The sequence below is a fragment of the Lagenorhynchus albirostris genome, chromosome 10, assembly GCF_949774975.1.
Source record: "Lagenorhynchus albirostris chromosome 10, mLagAlb1.1, whole genome shotgun sequence".
Taxonomy (NCBI): domain Eukaryota; kingdom Metazoa; phylum Chordata; class Mammalia; order Artiodactyla; family Delphinidae; genus Lagenorhynchus; species Lagenorhynchus albirostris.
This window is the reverse complement of record NC_083104.1, coordinates 104,280,439-104,302,088: the sequence shown is the minus strand read 5'-3', so window position 1 is coordinate 104,302,088 and position 21,650 is coordinate 104,280,439. Positions and strand designations below refer to the sequence as shown.

Here is a 21,650-nt window from a genome sequence, read left to right as displayed (position 1 = left end):
TTACTTATTGTTTTAATCTGATGAAGAGTTGAACATCTCCAACATGCTGAATTATGTACACTTTGCCCTACTTTTAAAAGAAAATTTAATTTTGGAACAGAAAGGACACTGTAATTTACATACTATGAGTTATGCAATTTTTTAAAATGCTGATTCCTAAAGTTTAAAAATTATTTGGATACTTTAAAAGTTTTCACCTCAAAATACACTACATTTAAAATATATCTAAAGGTAAAATCTTAACCTACTATTAACCATTTTGCTAGCTAAAAACCTTAACTCTTTCCTGCACACACAGACCAAAACTACTTTGTGGTAAGACCAACGGCTAGATCGCACTGTTTTGATTCACATATGTTACCTCACATGGCCTTGACTGGTCTGAAGAACTATTTGTTAAACTGTTGGAAACTCCATCTAAATCTTTTAACAGATGAACTCGAAATAAAACAAAACAGTTTTACAACAAGAAAAAATAAGAAATTCCAAGTAAATCGTGTTTAAATATTAAGAGAGCTTTCTTGTATGAGATTGAAACCCTGGAACTCTTCCCAATATTAATTTAATTAAGTCTCTGGATCTCACTCATGACATGATTGGCACCCTTTCCTAACTCCTCCATTCCTTCCACTGTCCTCTGGTGTCTTTCTGGTTTTTCAATAGAGAGTCACTTAGTTTAAAAACATGCCCAAATCTGTACAGTGAATTACACTTAATAATTATTACCATAAACTTTTAAGAAAAGTTTATGAGTATAAACTGTTGGAAATTCCACAGGCACACCCAACTCAGCACAACTGATCACAGTGATTTTCCAGTGCTGTGACTCCTGAGCTCATTTATTCCTCATCTGCAACCGAACACTTCATCTAGACGTTTAGACAACTAGGTATATAACCTGTGAGAAGGAGAATACCGTCCGTTTTCACTAAATCATCTCAGATCAAAAAACCCTAGAAAGATGCAAGATGAGGCAACTACTGTCCATGCGTGGGGGCCACCTCCAGACACCGCTCCAGTTGGAAGGAAAACACTCGGCTGGAAACAGAACTAGGTTTCCAGACGTTTCCTGGGTTCTGCTCCTTCACACGTGAGAACCCGCCTTGGCAACGTTCAGCACGTCTCTGTTCTACATCAGCCCCACACTTCTCACCACTACTAAGCTTTGTTCGTGAAACACCTACTGTGTGCCAGGCCAATGACACTTCAAATACTGGAATAAATATTTACTCCAAATAATAAGAGCAAATTCTTTTTTATCTCCCCGACACGGTTATAAGCACTTCACTTAATATTAACTCATCTAATTCCCAAACCATCCCCCTGGAAGTAGGCTGAGAAGTAACGGTATCTGCCCAAGGTCACAGCTAGTAAGCGACACACACTGGGTGTTCTACTCTAACCCTGGCGCTCTGCAAGAGACACTGTGAACACAGCTGTCCAGGCACTGGCATGGAAGCACCTCCCCTTTCCAGTCTCACAAGAGCTCTGCTTTAGAGGGAGCAGGTAAGAGGAGGAGGGTACAACACGGCAGGAGCGGGTGGCTGTCCCCCACTGCAGCAAAAGGCAAGAAACCCAAACCTTCCCCACCACAGAGGCCGCCACTCTCATCCAGCTGCCATGAACAAAAATGCGGGCTGATCAGGCACGTCTGAAAGCACAACGCTGAGAAAACTCTTTTCAGGACACCTAAAGGCACTCTCTTCTTCAGGCAGCAATGAAGGCCAGCCAAACTCTACACATATTTTATGGAAGACTGACTTTCTCTGCACAGTGAACTTTTTAACAGAGCTTTTGTAAAATAACCAGGTAATACAAAATGGACATGAAAGAGTTGTGAGGTATGTTATTTATTGCTATAATATTTGAATGTGTCAGTAACTGATACACTGCTGAAATTAATGTAAGAAAAAAAGAGGGATAACTCATGCTTAAGAGGTAGGTTTTTCTGCATGAAGGAGTCTGTTGTTTTGCATGCACTATTGTTTTTCTGTTTTTCATGTACTAAGTAAATTTTATGGCTTAGATAACTAACCTTTCATTTAAACAAACATCTAGGGATCTACCACGTTAAAAGGAAAAGAGATAGTGGCAAACTTCTTTAATAGCAGCATGAGCATGTATCCATGGTCAAAGGAGACTGGATGGATCCTGGAGAACCAAGACACCCACCACCTTCTGTCAAACTGCAGAGGTGTCCTTGGTGTAAAAGAGCAAAAGCGGTTTTGTGCTGGCAAGTGCACTAGCCCCAGGAAGACCCCGCCTCTCCCAGCTTCCCCAGGGCTGTGAAGAGTCTCCTCGGAGATACGAAACCAGAGCTGTCTTCTCCTGAGCCACCACAGCTCCAGGCAAAGGGCCTCAGAGTCTATATTCTGGGACCTGGAGGCCTGTCATGGGCACTTGACGTGAGACAACTGAGTGACGAGTCCGAATCTGTGTGCTACGCACAAAAGTCAAGAGTCATTACTTTACGCTCGTAATTTCTGTGCTCCAATTATACATGATTAGGACACTAAGTACACGTGCAACTTGTGAGAGTGTAAAGCCTTAAACAACTTCTCCAGGCTGATCACATAGGGGCCAGAAAACAGGATCTTTAAGTTCTTTCCAACTAGGAAGTTCCCTCTCACTTGAGACCCATGTGCAAGATGCAAACATTTGATCCCTGTTGTATCACCTGTTCATCATCAATTGCACGACAGTTTCATCCACCACATGGCCTGACTGGCATTATACTCAATTCAGATTCTTCTATTCTTTAAGCCACTGTTTCCCTGAGCACTCACCCCTGCCTTCTGAGAGAGACCCTCACTGTTCTCCTTTACAATCAAGGACAGTGACTCCCGGAAGAGCTGAGTAACTTGTTCAAGGCCATACAGCTATTAAGTGTTAGGGCTTTACAGCATTTTCTACTAATCTTAAAACATCTGACAATACTTAGAGGCTTTGGGCTTCTGAGGCTTTAAAAAAGTCACTTCAAAATCTAAAATTTTTAAGACTAGAAATCCACGACTTAGCTACAACTATAGTCAAATCTGTACACATACCTCACTGAAAAGGCTTCCGTTAACATATGAAATCCAGAGTTTCCAGAAGTTGGGCAGCTGACTTAAAACAAGCTTGGTCAATTTTTCAACAAATGCCACCCGGTGGGGAGTTTGGTATCTCCACGCTAAAGAGGAAAAGAATAAAATACTATTAATATCCTTTTGAATCAAGACTAAAAATGCGTTTGAACATACTGCTGCTCCCCCACCTAAAAACGTGCCCCGTGCTGTCCCACTTGGGCTGCAGAGCTTTTATCTGCTGATAGACCAGTATTTCCTTTTCCCACCAACTACCAACGCCTGTGGCAGCACAGTGAGCAGAGGGGCCTGCTTGTTCAGCGGGTCTGGCGGGGCAAGTGGGGAGCGGAGGCAGGACAGGAGACCTTCACAGAGGAGGGGCTTCGGCTTTCCAATCCTGCTGTCTTCAGGTTGTAACTCAGTGGTGGAAACTCAGTAAGGAATCAAATTATCATAAAGGGACATATTCAAGCACAGTCATGTAATTAAAAACTCCTCCCATAACAAATACATTTAACAGAAAGTAAAAACACTGAAGCCTCTTGGATAACACATCATTTAACGCAGTTATTGTAGAAAGTGGGAAACAAGGTCTGACAGATTTCTTGTGGGAAGAGTAAGTTCGAGGGAATAAAGGTGAAAGTATTAGGTCTGCGAGCACCAACTATTTCCCAATCCCCCCACCCTTTATCACCTACAGACCAACTCAACATGGACTGACACGAGCTGCTTTCCAACGGTGGCAGTAGCAGACCTGGCGTGGCCACAGCTCCAGTATCACAGGCCAAGGACAAGGCAGGAGACAGGACAAGATCTAAAACCTGAAGCTTTAGAAGACCCACCTCATAAGGGTGCAAGCAGACTCTTACACAAGATAGTCCCCAAAATTAATTTCGAAAGACTAATTTTTTGAAAATTAGTTTCAAAATATCCATGCTCCTGCAGCCGAACTGATCTCCGGTTTGCATCCCCTGCTGGGAGAGCTCATCGGGCTCCCGAGCTCACAGATCCTCGGCCAGGTCTGCGGGGAACACGTGAAAGTGACCCAAGCTGACGAGTCCCCCTTGGTCTGAAGTTGCGACACCCAGGTGGCTCTGTGTGCGCACACGTCCTGCACACACACCGTCTGCTCCCAAGAGCAGTCGGCACAGAGGATGCCTCCACCCCAAGGGAAAGAGGGAACACTGCCTTCTCACCACTTAAAAAGAAATCTTTTTAAAAACCACAAAATAAACAAATAGGAAGTAAACTCAGCTTCTCTCTTGTTGAATCCACTAATTAGTAAGTATTCTGGGCTTCCCTGGTGGCGCAGTGGTTAAGAATCTGCCTGCCAGTGCAGGGGACACAGGTTTGAGCCCTGGTCTGGGAAGATCCCACATGCCGCGGAGCAACTAAGCCCATGCACCACAGCTACTGACCCTGTGCTCTAGAGCCTGTAAGCCACAACTGCTGAGCCCGCGAGCCACAGCTACTGAAGCCCATGAGCCTAGAACCCATGCTCTGCAACAAGAGAAGCCACTGCAATGAGAAGCCCGTGCACCGCAACGAAGAGTAGCCCCCGCTCGCCACAACTAGAGAAAGCCGGCGTGCAGCAATGAAGACCCAAGGCGGACAAAAACAAATAAATAAATGTATATAAAAAAAGAAAAAAAATTAACAAGTATTCTATGTGAAACGATTTTATGATGGGAAAAGTATCTGGACAAGTATAAATAAAAACAAACCAATTCCAAAAGGCTTCCAAAAAGATTCTGGATTCTATTGGCTGAATCTTTCTATAGCAGATAAACTGATAAAATGATTTTGTCTGAATTCCCCTTGGGATGGAGCGTCCCCGCCAGAGGTGCACACTGGCTGCAGGGCCGTGTTACCGAGGGGCTGGCACTCAGGCACCAGGGCTCTCGGAAAACACACGGGCTCCTGCAGCCTCCTGCCCGGTGACAGGGAACAATTCTGAGGGTCATGTGTTTTTGATCTTTTTATCACCAGCAGATTCTTTACACCCACGTGTGTATGTGTGTACTGAGAGCCCTTTCCCCTTGTTCCTTCTAAGCCTACTACATCCAAATTCTGATCATTATAACTAAAAAATGATTTTGGATTTTCTTTTCTTATTGATAAATTCCCACATGCTCTATCACTGAAAGAATAACTTTAAGAGTTATCTCCTAAGACTGATGAAAAGAACTAAGGGAATATGGCAGGAGTATCTAATTTGTCTCAATAGAAGTCATAACGTAGGCTTTTTTTGATCACAAGATCAAGAATGAGCTTCCTCAACTTTATTCACAGCTATTGTTTACTGCAAGCAATCCCTCATAATGTTCCAATTTCAAGTAATAACTCTGGAGAAATTAAAGCTGACTTACTTTGCTTTCACTTCTAGCCATGCTGGAGTAACAAGGGCTGGATTTAACCTCTGGTGGTGAACAACTAGAAAACTGTGGGGCGGGGGTGGGGGTGGGGGAATATCTAAACAAGCATTTCATAGGCAGCACAAGACTGTGATCCCTAAGGGAAGGGGAAGTGAACAGGTGGGGAGCCCACAGCTGCTCTGGATTTCTGCCTGCCATTTCTAGACAAGAGAGGTCAAGGGAGGAGGAACTGAAGCAAAGCTCAGTGGGCTTTCGGAGTTGGAAAGATGGAGCTCAGGGCAGCGGGGGTGAGTGGATGATACATGGAAGAGTTCTGGAAAGGAGGGAGGAACTACGTGGGAAAAAAGCTCCCAGAATCCACATAAGAGTCTTCCTAAGTCATGCTCATGTCCAGTGAACTTCACAACCAGGCAAAGAGCAGCCAGGGAGTAGTAAGGCCAAGGGTTCCCAGGAATCATACGGGAGGGGAGCAGTCCTCCTGAGTGACCCCAGGCCATTCAGGAGTGGCCTCAAGTCTCCCTGGAAGGTAGGCTACTGCTCCAGCAACTAACCACAGGCCTTGGATGAATCAAACTTATTTGCAAGTAACCGGTAAAACAAAGTCTCACACTCTTTAAAGGAAGAGAACAAAACCCCGACACTCAACACTGAACATTCCCAGTGTCTGAGAAACAATGAAACATGATTAACCAGGCTAAAAGGGGAAGGAGAATCAGAACCAGAAACCAGGGAGAAAACTAGTCAAGAGTAACAGAGCCACAAATGACAGAGAGAATTAACCTGTAAGGACAATGTTCAAGTAAAGGAAAACGTGAAATAATGAGGAAAGAAAGGGAAGATATTTAAAAGAACCAAATGGAACTTCTAGAGATGAAAAAGTACATGAAACTTTTACATGAAACTTCAGCTTAGATGCTGAAGATAAAAGATCAGAGAAGGCATAACAATTAACTCTACAGTGGAGCACAGAGTGGAGAAACTGGGGTGGGGAACAGATCCTCAGTGATCTACGGGATAATCCATTGGCTTAACATACATGCAGTTGGGATTCCAGAAAAGGAAGCAGAGCAGAAAGATATCTGACAAAATGATAGCCAAAAATTTTGCAAATTTGATGGAAATTTCCAGAATTAGATAAAATTGATGCTTGACAAACCCCAGGCAGGATAAATTTGAACTGTTCAAGATGATGTAATTCATTACAGTCAGCCTCAAGTATAATTTCTAACTGTTTTAAGCCTGTCAGCATGTCCACGGGTGGTAGTGAATCACATAAGGGCAAGGAAGGGGTGTGGAAAGGGTTTTCACAGATCATGTGTCATCCTACTCATTAAAGAAAGGAAGTATTTTTTTGAAACTCAGGTGGGCTGCACTTCAGGGTCAGGCCCTGGCTATATCTGCTTAGAGGGCTACACGGTACCACAATGTACAGAATCAAACAGTTCTGCTCTCTCCAGTGTTTATTCTAGAGTTTGGTGGGCTGGGTGGAGAATGGAACAGGACAAGAAGAAGCCACACTGACAGTTATGGAATCCCTTCATTTAGTGCAAATGTATCATTTGATTTTAGTGCTTATGATGGACATTCATTCATATTATTAATAGAACTTTAGAAAAAAAATCTCTACTCCAGTACTCAGAAGAATAATATGAAATACTTTGAAATAATCTTTAGAGGTATTTGAACTTAATAAGAAGTAAGGTATTTCTATTACCTTATTTGCATTTCTTATATCTATTATTGAGGTTGTAAGTAACCAGTGACTAACAGCATCTAATTGGTACACAAAGGCATTATAACCAACATGTTTTGTATCTCATATAGGTAAACAATCAAAAGATAAATGTCAACCTCAGGAAGAAATGTAACACAGTTACAACTTGAGATGCCTTAGCGTAGAAAAAATGATTAGCAACTAATTTACGGGTAATAAACAAACAACTCTTTTCAAACCAAATTTTAAAATTCATTAAAAAGGTGTCTACTATTTTTCTGTACTGACTACAGAGATTCACTTTTGTTGCAACCTTCATCCTAAAGACGTTCTCAGATAATTTTTTCTGTGGCATATTTTTAAAAATTCAACCACAGAAATGTGTTGAATAACACTGACCTGTGCCCAATGAAATGACTTACTAAAAAATCAAATGGCATTTCTTTAATGTACAATGTAAAATTCATTTTAATTATCTAAATTTAATTACTGTGTAGTTGCTTAAGTAGAAGGGATGATGGCTGGTAATACTCAGCAGCAGTAACACAGGTAATTATGGAATTTTCCAAGAGAAAAATGCTGGCTATTACACGAGTACAAATTTAAAAGATACAGGTGGGAGGGAGACACTCACCGTCATCTCGACCAGGCTGAAAGCTGCTACCCCTCTTCAGAGACGCCGTCTGGCCTAGATGACCCGGCATGGAGGCACGCACATCGCCGTCCAGGTCCAGCGTGGCGCTGTGAAGGCCCGGTGGCCCTGGAAGAGAGAGGCAGCGTTTCCATGGACTCACAGAGCTTACTAAGTGATTTAATGGATCTCTTCTCTGAGAGATTTCTTGCTCAACCGTTCCATTCTTTTTTTTAAAGAAGACATCTACTAAAGTAAAACCAGAAATATTTTCTCTAAATAGCTTTTAAAAGTCACTCCCACCATACAGATTTGGAGGATTAAATCTATTACTCTGGCTTAATACAGACATGTAACTTACATATCATTTCAGAATGAATGTTCAGCAAAACGGAGGGGAGGGGGTTCCATAAACATAAAAATCAGGATGAAAAATTCTTTTTTGAAAAGCAACTTGGCACTTGGAAAGGAAGGTACAGGGTTTAGTGGAGCAGACTTAACAGCATAAATCTTTGACTTCCCCCTTAAAATTTAAATCTCCAAATACCACAACTTCTTTCTTTGCAATGTGGGATGTGATTTCTTATTTCTATTCCCACTGCCAGCCACCTAGTTGGGACCCTTTTCACCCCACACTGTTAATATTCTAGAAGCCTAACACTTCACTAGAGAATGTCAAGACATTCTCTTTATTGTCCTGGATTAATACCACCAAAATACTGCTATCTTGATTCTCTTCTCAGAAGTCTTCCAGAAAACCCTCAGAATTCCAACCCAAATTATCTAAGAACCAGGAAACACTTTTTCTAAGATGGTTCTCCAGAGTCACCAGGAATGGAATCCCGTGTTGCTAATCCTGTTAGTGAGAGGCTGGCATTATGGGTAGAATTCGCCTTGTCAGCCTGCAGAGGTGCTATAACCAGCACTCTGAGCTCTGCGGCCGAGCATTCAAAGACCTCCAAAACAAGCTGAATTCAATAAACATTTACAGGGTGCTTACGGTGCAGAGGACACTATGAAAATGCATCTTTCATTTTCCTGCCTCACTTCCTACCCTTTTCATCATCCTCCCCATCCTGTTAATAAACACAAGTCGCCTCCTGCTGTTCCAGCTCAAAGTGCTGTCTACTTTCCCTGCCCTCCGAATGAACACCGTCTCATTGACTCAACATTCTGCCTTCTGCTGTTCATTAACAGTTCCAGTCAGAACTTCTCAGGGATAAGGATCAATATTAAGTCTCTGTCCACAGCTGGATCTTCTGCATATAATTCCTTCAATATACACTGAGTGACTGATACTAAATTATTCAATAAGAATGCTCTTCCTTTGTTTTATAACTTAACAGAATATGAAAAGCTTATAGATTTGTTTCCAAGGGCAAAAGATGAAACCCATTTATAAAATAATGATTGTATGCCAGTGATAGTGTCAGTTATTCAGTAGCATCAAACAAGTCTTTACTGAGCCCTCCCACGTGCCAGGAATTGCAGGCCCCTGGGATATGGCAGTGGGTTAACAGGTAAAGGCCTGTCCTCAAGGTGTTTACATCCTGGCAGTGGAGGCAGAAAATCAAGACATAAGTGAATACAATATAAGCAAAGAGTCTGCTTTCATGGCTCCTCCCATCATGAGCCACTCAGCATGATACAGTATGAGCTATCTCCCCGCCTCCTCACAGATTCTACCAGGCAGGTTTTACAGAAATAGAAACCAAGTCATTTGAACAGATAGTTTCAGTGGAACGGCATTTTATTAAATACCCACGATGTTTCACCTACTATGCTAAATGCTTTATTTACATGGACTTCTACTTCGGAACACATTAAATCTAGGATAAGACTTGTAGAATTCAATATTTTAAAATAGCAAGAAAAATGAGAGTTCAGAAAACACATAGATGAAGAAATAATATTTTTTATAATTGATTTTTTCCCCATCTCAAAGAGGGATTTGTGTGGAAGCTTTGAAGATTTATGACATTTTCCTCTGAAGTTTACAGAGTCACCACTGCTATTAATTGTAGAATTCAAGAAATTAATATCAAAATATCAATTTTCTGACATATTTTAAAAGGAAATGTAGGGACTTCCCTGGTAGCACAGTGGTTGGGAATCTGCCTGCCAATGCAGGGGACACGAGTTCCAGCCCTGGTCTGGGAGGATCCCACATGCCACGGAGCAACTAAGCCTGTGGCCACAGCTACTGAGCCCGCATGCCACAACTACTGAAGCCCATGCACCTAGACCCAGTGCTCCACAAGAGAAGCCCGCGCACCGCAATGAAGAGGAGCCCCCACTCGCCACAACCAGAGAAAGCCCGCGCGCAGCGACAAAGACCCAACGCAGCCAAACACAAATAAATAAATTTATATAAAAAAGGAAATGTAAAAAAGCCCAAACTTGGCACCACATTAAATGTTTGTATAAAATGTGTAATTTATGTAAACATGTATATTGAAAGGTGCAAGAAGAGAATGCTTTAATTCAAAACGTTATAAGTTACTACCCTTGAAGGTTTCAGGACTACAAATTTTTGATTAGAAGGAAAACCTCCTAGTTTCCTAAATACACACTGTATATACCATTCCTACAAAAATATACAATGATCATTAAGTAGATCCTCAGAAAAAGTTTTTCCCCGTAACATTAATTTAAATGCATGATATTAAGTCCTGTATAGTTTAATTTAAATAAACTTGAATTTTGAAACTGTTAAAAGACTGATTTATTTTTCCCTTTAATGGCAGAAACTATTAAGAACATGCGTTCCTTCTATTAGAAACCGTATCATCATTTTCTACGATATCAGGAAAAGAAAGCTTACCAAGAACTAATTTCTTATTTGGAAGTGTCTGTCGAATAGCAGCAAGGACAGCACAGTAGCAGGGAGAGGACGGCCCCCAGACCCTGGGGACAGATGCGTCCGTGGGCGTGCTGGGCCAAGGGTCCGGCAGGTGGTGCCCTGCACAGCCCGGGGACCAGCCGTGCAGTGGGAGCCCGGGCCTGAGCCCAGAACTCGCTCTCCTCTAACAGACTGCTCCTTTCTCTGGTCAGAAAAAGTCTTGCAATGAGTAATCTTATGGGGAATTAGGAGGATTGTCCTTTGAGGAGAAAATTAATGAAAACATTTAAAATCTCAGTTGTCAGAAATTATTTACTATCAAGTGTCAAAAAAAAAAAACTTGAGGATTCTGACACTCCTTTTAAACTTAAATTACATGACGATATTTATACCCCACAAAATTATTACAAATATGAAGTGCTTCTGATGATAAACAAACATTATTATAAAAGAAAGAAAAAGATGAAAAAAAGTTTCTGTAACATAAAATCAGCAAAAGGTTTTAAAATATAAGAAATCCGTTCATTTGCTCTTGACTGTTTTACCTCACAATACGATAGCAGTACCTCTTGATATGTTTAAGAGAAATGTTATATAAAATATACTGTTATAAATGAGAGTAACTAGGAAGTTTCATAATATCATGCTCTTATTTATGTACAGACCACACACAAATGAAAATTATGTTACTTCGTATATTTTCCCTGAAAACACTAAATTATCTGCCCTGATATCCACCTAAGGATGGTGTTCAATACATATATACACAGGACTTGGGTTTTTCATTAGCAGCTCAGTTTGCACTAAGCTGTTCTGCAGGTGACAGAGCCTAAAGTTTTTGTAAAACTGTGTTTGACTTTGTCTTTTTCAAACCTAAAACTGCATTAATGAGTTATGGGAGGTCATTTGTTTTCTTGAGAGTAGATTTTCTCTAGAAATGAACTGTTCCTACGATTTTATCCCTGACGAAAGTTTTTCTCAAATAGGATCACAGCCCAGCTTTCCCTCATCTGTGCTCACGCTGACAACTGCTCCCTATCCCAGGGGCCCCCGCTCTGTGGCAGAAGGAGTCACAGGCGGCATATGCTTCTTCACCTGTAAAAATCAGGGCTTGAACTACACAAGCCTTAGTGTCTTTTTCAGCTCTAAAATTCTGATTCTATGATACAAAATCTGAATTTGAAACTTTGAACCACCGCTTATTCTGCTCCCTGGAATAGTTTGAGACAACTGAGGGTGATGAGTAGCGTGCTGTTTAAATGTATAAACAGTCTCTGCCTCTACACAGAGAGCACACGTGAGCGTTAAGTCGTAAAAGGAAATTTCATCAAGAAAATATTAAAGGCGACAAAAACAGTAACAGGGAAAACGTCACTAGGATTTCATACTTGTTATTGTGGACCTTACAGCTTGGCTATTTTAGAGGCACCAAGCAGAGTAACCAATAAATACCCTCAAATGACAGTGTGCTGATAAGATCAAGGTTACTTGGCCGCAATCTGTCCAAGTTATCTGAGGAATAACTATGGGGAAAGATTGCTCTCCTGACAAAACTTCACACAGCAACACTTCCATCAGTACAGTATTTCCAGTCCTAAAATTCTATATGGTGTTTGTAGGGGGAAAAAAAAAAAAGGATACTAAAAAAATTCTAGAACTAAATAATCCTAGGGTATAGCTGTATCTTCTAAATTCCATGAACTAATATTTGGGTTTTTACCAATACATCAAAGAAAACATATATATCTTATCTACATATGCTTGGAAGAAGCATCTTGGAAGAAAAACTCTTTTAAACACTTAAAATTAAAAAAAAAATGACTAAGCTTCTTAATTACTGACCCTTGATAGAAGAAACGTTCACGTGTTGCGGTCTGGGGAAGACATTCTGGCTTATACACGCGTCAACTTGAATTTTATACTAACTGGAACAGCCTGTTTGTGGCTGTTCAATCAAACACACATTGTACGTCTGCTTTAATTATTACAGAAGAGGGCACAGTGGCCAGAAGTAAAGAATGTCCACGCTAAAAGTAAAGATGAAATGCCTGTCTCCCTGGGCCACCAATGCTGGTCCTTCTTGAATGGTGAGATTCTCTTCCCAGGTGCCAAGGCCACACTGACTCGCTGTGTACATGCTGGTCTGTATCCCTGACATGTTTGATGTTCTTTGTTCTGACAAGATATAAAACTGTGCTGAAAACCATGCTTCTCTGGAACAGTTCCTCAGAGTTATCTGAGAGGCTGTCTTCTGGGCTACAGTCCTCAGTTTGGCTCAAATAAAACTCTTTTCTATCAAATAAAATTCTTTTCCCATTACAGATCATTTATTTTCGTTGACACACTTGAGTCAACATTCTGTTTCTCCGGTTTAAATAAAGCTTCTAAAACATGCTACCAGCATTCTCAAAGGGAACTATTTTTCTAATTGTGAGTATGCAGGAGAAATTTAACAGATTACAAATAAATATAAAATTAGAAAAATCACCTTTGGAATACTATATAAACAAAACAGAAATTTACTTTTAATAAGAGAAAAACAGAAAATCTGTCTTCAGAAGTTGCAGAAGTAACTTTCTTCAGAACACTAACAATCCTAGCTGCTTCACCAAGAGTAAAAGTGGCAGTACAGAAATCAAGTTTAAAGTGTATTACTTTTCTAAAAGAAAAACTATTTATCTTTCACAATTTGCTATGAACGAGTTGAAAGATTTGCTATTTTTTTCCAACTATGAGATTTTTACCAGATAAAAAGTCTTCAGCTTTATGCGAACTTCAGAGATATGGCAAGATTTTCTGCAAAGCTCAAAAACTTAAGAGTTTACCTTAAAACTCTGAGTACGACAAAAAACTGATAATGGCTTTAGGAAGATTTGTAAGAAATGCTTGTTATACCAAGGATTCCATATCACACATCAGCCAAATCCTTTCAACTCCAGCTATCTGGGTGCGCTCTCCCTTCTTTAAATGCAGTGGTCAGTATGTGTTTACCAGACTCCCTGAGACACAAAGGGCAGGAGAGGCTTTTCTGTGGAGGGGGAGGCCTGCAGATGTGGGCCAGGTGATACATCAGCCATGTGTACTCGGCCCCCGGCCTCCCGCCCAGCTTTCTCCCAGCCCACGTGGTACGGGGAGCCCTGGTCTATAGCCAACTCTCCAGGTGGCCCACTTCCTCAGCCCGAAACACCTCCAAACACACTTTCCTGCGCACAGCAGGCCCCTGTCCTGAGCAGCAGCCGGACCACCCCCTGCCGCTTGTTGACCGTGCTCGGGGCCAGGAGCCTCTGCAGACCCAGGCCTGCTGGACTCCTGTCAAGCACAGCACACACAAAGGTCGGTGACTGGGATGGGGTGGGTGCAGCAAGGCAGCTACCAACCTCCAGGAATGAGACTGTGTCCACAGATAAGAATGTTCTTTTTGATCTGATGCTTCTATACATACATTTGAAGTTCCTACGGGGTACTTCTTCAATTTAAAGGGGATCGTTTAATCCAAATTAAACCAAGGAAGGCGTATTTAACAGGCCGCATAACCTCACTCCACTTCTTAGGGCTGCGGGCCAAATTCTGAACTGTATTCCACCATCATTCGGAAAAAAGCTGAAAGGAAGAGACGTATTTTAAAAGCAAGACTACAGGTGTGAACCTTGAAGAAGCACTTCTCAGCTAACATTGGCTATATAAGCAAGAACCATACATTGTAACAAGCTGGTTAGGTGAATAACCAAAACCAAATTATTTATGCTTTTATTTAAGTACGACCCTTTTCTGCAGTTATATACAGATTTAAGTAGAGAGCACCTACTTAGACTGTATAAGCAATAGAATTATTACAAAAATGACAACAGGAGACATAAAATATCTGTACCCCTGAATATTCTAAAATTACCAGGCAATGCTAGCAATTCAAGGTGTGCGGGGCATTTACTGTCAAAACCGTTTTCTCTGAAGGCTGGAGGTGTGTCTCCCCCCAGACAGACAGTGAGCCAAGTAGAAAAGACCCAGCGCTGGGACGTCACGCGGAGAGGGCCTCCTGACGGAAGCCCTGCTGCCCTGTCTGACCTGACACAGACAGACGCTGCCACCAGGTGACCAGAACCGAGCACAAAACGAGGCAAGTCTCACTCCTCCGACCATACCCAACAGCTGGGGAAGCACTGACAGGACCTGCGAATGAACGCTGTACTATTTGAACAGTAAATCAAATGCTCAAGTGCTAGTTTACTGACTTCTAAAAAACTGTTTAAGTTACTAGTATTAATTGCTAGTCCTCATTTTCATTTGGAAGCTAAATTTGTCTTTTCAAATTAGATTAAAAAACAAATTTACAATCACGTAAAATCCTGCTAAGCTGTCAGGTAATTAAAACTGCTTATATAAACTTAGACTGTTTACAAACAACAGCGACAATTTCTAACAGGATGCACTGTGAATCTAATTCATGGCACACTGAGTATCACCTAGGTTTCTTCTCTTTCTGAGAAAAAGGACAAAAGGGAAAGGAAAACCAGACCACCACTTTGCTGGAGAGAAGATTTTTGCTATTCCAGTCATAAACTGGTACTTTTCTTCTATTCCTCTCTCCTGAATCTACCTTCTTCTGTAATCCTTTATGGCTTACGAATCTCAAAGTAAGTGAATAAAATCCCACTACAAGTATTTAGAAGCACTGCCTCTTCTAAAGCCAACTGAAGCAACAGTGAGCAGGTAAAGCACAATTCACATCGGGAGGACTCAGTCACAGGGACGGGAAGGTGGAGACCAAACCAGTGTCGCCTACCTGTACTTGCAGGAGCTGTGCCTTTTCTTCTTTTTAAATCAACGTCTATCATTCTGGGTTCACGTTGGTATAATAAACATTCAGGAGAGAAACTACTTTTTAAATCTCCAAAAATGAAACTTCATAAAAGAAACTTCCTAATGTACAACCTCATGATAACAACTTTAAAATAAAAAATTAGAAATTTTATTAGAAATCTATGTATAAACGTTTACTGTCTTTTTAAACATAGAAACATTTTTGTAGTTACGTAGAAGATCTGACAAATCTGCTGCCAATTTCTTAATGGAGGCTTGCAACCTAATCTGGTGCCCAGGAGCTACCTGATGCCAAATTGTGGAAATACTAGAATTATATTTTTTTAACCCCAGTGATTATCTACATAAAGGTCACATCTTTATTTTTTAAATATCAAGAAAAAATATAGCTTAGTTATACTAAATTCATGAAACTGTACAAAAATTTAAAATGTACTTTATGCATGTATTTGATGAGCTTGAATTGAAAATATAGTCTTTTTATTTCAGCAAGTCATTAATAATCTGCTCTGTTTGAAATAATTAAAAGAGTAGATCATTAGCCTCTATTCTTAACATTTTTCCTCTATAATAGATCCGTACTGTGATGGTTCAGAATAAACCTTTCAGGTGTGACGTATCTCTAAGTTTTCAAAGAGAACCTGAGCCACATGGAAATGTGTTCCCATCTGCTGTGTGACTGTCTGAAAGAATCTATGGCTTCCATTCTAAACGCGTCACTTGCCTCTGCTCTAATATGTCCTCTGGGAAGCCCTAGCGGTGCAGACAGCAGAAAGCAGAGATAACTGCTCTAGATGCTTCTCCCTGGAGTCACCACATGTAGTCAGCACGTATTTTAAATGAGTTTAGAGTTAAAATCATTTTCAGAACAAAGGAAAAAACACACCTTTGAAGGCTACCTTTCAAAATCCTGTTTGAGAATGTCCGTAGGGGGTTAAACCAAAGGCTTTTCCTGACAGGAAACCTGAAGATTTAGTCTAATTTTGGCCCTATTTCACAGAAATTTTAAGAGACAAATGACACTTCCTATAAGGCAGTAAAAGTTTTGGAAGAGAAGCTGTAGAGTTGACTAGCTCAAGCTGGAAGAAAACAGGCCCTTCCATAGGTGTTTATGCTTTCAAGATGAATTTTTTTTTTAATGTTGATCTTTATTCTTGTTTTTTTCCTCCTATTTGTCTCCCCTTAGAAAAACGGAAAGATCACATTTGGGCTACAGAGGCGGCTGCAGAAGCCGAGTGAGGAATTCCTGGATACCTGGCAGGGTGTGTTGAGGCGTAATGCTCATCTCCTGTCTGTGTCCTGGTGTGCGACATCTAGGGGCACCATCTACCAGGTTCATATGCGTTATTATTATAAAAATTGGAATCCAGAGAAGGCTCTAATGCAGTGTTTATAAAAATATCAACCCTATGACCTACCTCTGCTGAGCAATGAATGCTTCACATACAGAAGAATGTAACCTGGACAAATGTGGCTTTTTTATGTAGGACTGCTGTCTCTGAAAATCTATCACCATCTTGGCTCATGAACTTTTCTTGAAGACCACAAGACTAAATACAATTAACATTTTAACCCAAAGCATCATGTAAAGACTTAAAAAAAAAAAAACTTGTATGTTAATTAGGTTTCTTAAATTCATGCATAAAAACCAGCTTTACTTACAAAGACACAAAGAAGTCTTTTCCTGTCTAAAATATTTACAGTCTGTCTTTTTAAAATTGTATTTCACCTCACAAGACTGGGTTATCCATCAGTTACAAGCATTTCTCTGGTGTTAGAAGTCCAAGTACAGGTGTTACAAATAGAAGAACTTACAATTCATTCTTTAGATTTAGAATGCAACAAGCTTTCATTCTGAAAATAGGTTCTGGAGAAGACCTGAATGAAAGCAATGCAGCTTCACAAAAAGGCACTGCCATCGTGCCATCCGTTCACCATGTTCAGAAACACACTTCATGAAATACTATCTTCAACCACAGAACACAGAGAGGTCTGTGGAACCACCGTGCAGGACACGGAGAAGCTGGGCTGTCTGTCACCTGGCTTCTCTGAGGCAGCTTCCTCACGTGCAAAACAGATCCAAGTCATGTACCAAACCAGACAACTTCCCAGGTTTCTTCCAGACCCCAAATGTTGTGATTACGAGAGGATGGCCAACAGAAAGTCCAAATGATATTTAGGAGACTTGCCCTCATACTGACTGCACTTCTATTACACCTAACTAGGACACTCATAAATATCAATTAGGAGTCTATCGGGAACAATCCGGTGTAGATTACATGAAAGAAAAATTGTACTTATTCCCAGCAAACGTATAATTAAAGCCAATATCTTACATAAACACACCCACACATGCACATGCCTATGCTATATAACGACATTACCTGTACACGGGTAGGCAGGTGCACAGTAAAGAGCTGACGTGTCCAGTGACATATGCACACTCTGATGACAACAACCAGGAAGGCATCTAGGTGCCAAGTGGCCAAAGTGGACACTATGTCACCACGGCTAATTCTTCTAGGAAACACAAGTTCTGTCTCCATCTGTATCACTTCTCGTATCATCTGCCTTTGCACTGGCTATCGATTAAAAAGCCACATTAAGTACATAGTATCCGTGTACTTAAAAAGATACTGGAGGTATTAAACTGCTTTTGAATTTGACAATTAACTGAATACTTGATATTAAGAAACCACATTTCAGGTAATGATAATAGTATTTTAGTTACAGTTTTCACAAAGCATCTTTACCTTTGAAAATTACATACTGAAATAATTATGGATGAAATGATGTGACCTGCTTCCAAAATAATTCAGGGTGAGGGAGGCGGTGTAGATAAAACGAGACTGGCTGTGAGGGGATAACTGTCGAAACTGGGCAGGTACACGGGAGGTTGTGGTATCACCTTTGGTGCTCTTAAGTATGTTTGGAATTCTCCAAAATAAAATAATAAGAACTCCTGATGGTGAGCTCAAAAGAACACACCAGCTTTCCAACTGAAAGACAGTTATCTGTTGGGACTGTCTATACTGTTCATATTAGTCGTGTTTGCTGACAACAGGTGGGCACGGCTCAGGATGTTCCTCTGAATGTCAAGGACGATTAAATCCTAACCTATAAACATCTGGCTAATGAATTTAGGAAATTTACATTGTATTGTCACGAAATCTGTGGAGTAAGTTCAAAGAGTCGTAAACTGTTATGTTTCACTTCCTAATTTTAAAGACCAACTTATGAAAATAACTTTAGGTAAACCTCATCACTAACAAAAGGATCCACGTAATGCACATTCCTCCAAGCACTTCGTATGCGAGCGGCAACGTCTACAACAGGCTTGGTCAGAGTGAATAAAAAGGCAGGTCTCCAGTTACACGGAAGCTCGTGTCTTTTTTTTTTCTTCCAGAAATGCTGATTTTCAGCAGTTTTGGATAAATACATATAGCAATACATAACACCAAGATGGCAGGGCAGGAATCCATTAGGTAAGGGTGTGTCTCTATTGATCTTCAAGAAAGATTCAGACCTTTAGTGATGGAATATCGGTTATCAGATCCTTCAGGTATGGGTGCGACAATAAGGCATATGAATTTTCCTGGCACTTCTCCAATTTCAAATGGTCTATATGCTGTCTTCATAAATGACACATGCTTTCCAGAAATTCAAGTATTTTCAGAACTAAATCATACAGTTGGATTGTTTCTTATAAGCCTGAGTAGGGAAAACGTTTGTCAGACCGTGATCCTGTTTGTATCACTGTATTTACAGCCTCTTCACTGGAGAGGGGAAGGGTGGTACTTACTGAGCACCTACTGGGTCTCTGGACTACTTCCCCGTGGCTCCTTCCCTGGAAAACTCACATCCCTCATTTAGGTTCAGTGGCAACACCTCCTCTAGGAAACTTCCTTGGGCCTCCCGCTAACGAGACTGAGGCAGAGTTCTGCACTCCCCACTTTGCAATACCTTTCACAAGTACACTTACGTAATAAACAACATGTGAATTGTTTAAAGACATAGGTCTCTCTCACTAGACTACAAGCTCCAAGAGGCCAGAGACCTCTGGGTCTTGCTCATCACGGCTCTTCAGTCCCGAGAGCACATCCACCACACTGATTACCAGCCCCGGCTGCACCACAGTCTCCTGGGAGCTTTAAAAAATACTGCTGCGTGGACTCCACTGCTAGAGAGTCTAATCAGGTCAGGAATGGGGAGGACACTGGGAAGTGACAATCTTTAAAAAAACCCAGGGGGTTGTGACGGGCAGCCACGTTGAGAGTCCTGCCCAACAGAGCAGACTCAGTACACAAGAACCTGAGGACCTCTAAATATCCCCCAATGACCTCAGACTGTGCATATGTTGTTTGATGTCATTTTCACTTGCTAAAACTATAAAATAATTAATGACATACTAGAAATTTAGATATGGCATCAGTGAAGAGATATTTGGGTTTTCCTAAACATCAACAATAGAAAAGAACAGACTCATAGCTGGAAAATACTCAACTCCAAGCCACCTAATTCACGACAAAACTAAACTATAAATAAATAATCATGGCCTCTCTGTGGCACCTCCTTCTGTGCCAGGACTGCTCTCATGTTACTTCACTTTCTCGTCCGGAAACCTTGTAAGAATCGCTGCGCCTTATTTATACAATCTATTTGGTGTCTCAGGCCACTGAAACTGCATTTGCCAAGGTCATCAACAGCCTCAGCACAAAATCTAAAGGACACCCCTTTATCGGACTCTTCACCTTAAAACCCTTGCTGACCCTCCTTTCCCTCCCGGCTCCCTGGCCACCCTGCAGGTTTCTCCTCCACCAGTGCTGTAAAGAGCACTCCCTAGGACTCTGTCCTACATTCCTACATTTTCTTCCTTTTTCTCCTTCTTGGGTGAATATGTCAACTCCCAGGGACCATCTACGTGCAGACCACACCCAAACCTCTCGCTCTTTAAATTCAGTTACCTATTGGACACGTCCACTTGTTCGTCAGACAGCCGCACACCAACCGGTCCAAAGAGAAGGGAAGACCATCTTCTCCTCCTCGCCCCAGCCCCACGGCGCCCCATCCCAACCAGCTGCCAAGGCCAGACCTCTGGGCATCACCGAGCCCCTCCTACCCCTCCTTCCCTCACCAGGTCCTGGCGATCGCAGGTTCCGCACAGCTCTTGAATCCCCTCCTCCTCCACACCCACGGCCCCCGTGCCGGCGAGATGCCTGAATCACCACAGCAGCCTCCTAACCGGCTCCACTGTCCCCGTCTCATCGCGTCTTTCCCAGGCTTCAAACCCCTGGACGAAGGAGGCCAGGGGCCTCCTCACCCGGCCTCAAGTCCTGCCACTGTGCTGGCTGTGAACCAGCTGTGACTCTTCCTCCACTCTCCTCAGGGCCTGTGCTGGAGGCGGCCCGGCAGGCATTCCTCATCCTCTAGGTTCTCTGCTAACACAGAGTCCTGTCTAAGACACGTCCCCAAACCTGCCATCTGCCAGTCACAACCTGGTACTTGGTTAGTTGAGCTCCATGAGGGCTGGGACTGCGTCCGTGCACCTGGACTTGGCATGGTGCCTGGTGCGCAGCAGGGCTCAACATGCACTTGATGGAATAGTGAGTGTACTGTTCCTGTTGATCAAGACTAGTATCATTTCTACAACATCATGTCACTTCCACAAGAGGTAACTGTTCTGTAAGCCGAACCTCTGTCAACACTGCCAGTCAGCCATGAGACAGGCATGCTGAGAGGGCTTTCTCCCTCCCCTGCTCTCTTACTCGCCCAGGGAGGACGCTAACCGGGGTGGGGGGCAGGTATAGTTACAAAGGGAATGACTCATCCCTCAATCTAGAGCGTCCCCAGAGTGTGTCGAGTGACGAGGGGGAGGACTCAGGCAGGGAGAAAGGGTCTTGCCTTTGAGGTCCCGCACGCAGCCCTCCTGGCAGCTGTGCATGAGCTGGAGGATCCATCGGTGCTGGGCTCCGATGCACTGCCACGCAGGGTCGCCTGGCGCGTGGAGGTCAGACAGGTACCTGAAACAGCAAGGCCAAGGCTGACCCAGTCAGCTTCTGCTGCACAGCCATAATGAGGACAAGAGGAAAGCTAGCATATCTTAAAGTCATCACTTTTAAGAAAACCTAAAACTTTGTCAATTAGTAAAGCATTCGTCAATCCTAGTCTTTAATATTCAGTTCTAAATGAAATATATTCAGATTTC

The 21,650-nt window shown here is 42.0% G+C and overlaps 1 protein-coding gene across 3 annotated transcripts in view; it reads right to left on the bottom strand.

Moving 5' to 3' along the window:
- The window catches only part of EXOC2 (exocyst complex component 2), a 156,064-nt gene that overhangs the window by 62,287 nt on the left and 72,127 nt on the right, over positions 1-21,650 (bottom strand). For all 3 annotated transcript variants that reach the window (XM_060163836.1, XM_060163837.1, XM_060163838.1), the window contains exons 11-13: positions 21,347-21,465; positions 7,789-7,914; positions 3,048-3,172 (exon numbers count right to left, since the gene is read on the bottom strand). In XM_060163836.1, coding sequence (XP_060019819.1) covers positions 3,048-3,172; positions 7,789-7,914; positions 21,347-21,465 — 370 coding nt within the window. The remainder of the gene's footprint in view (positions 1-3,047; positions 3,173-7,788; positions 7,915-21,346; positions 21,466-21,650) is intronic.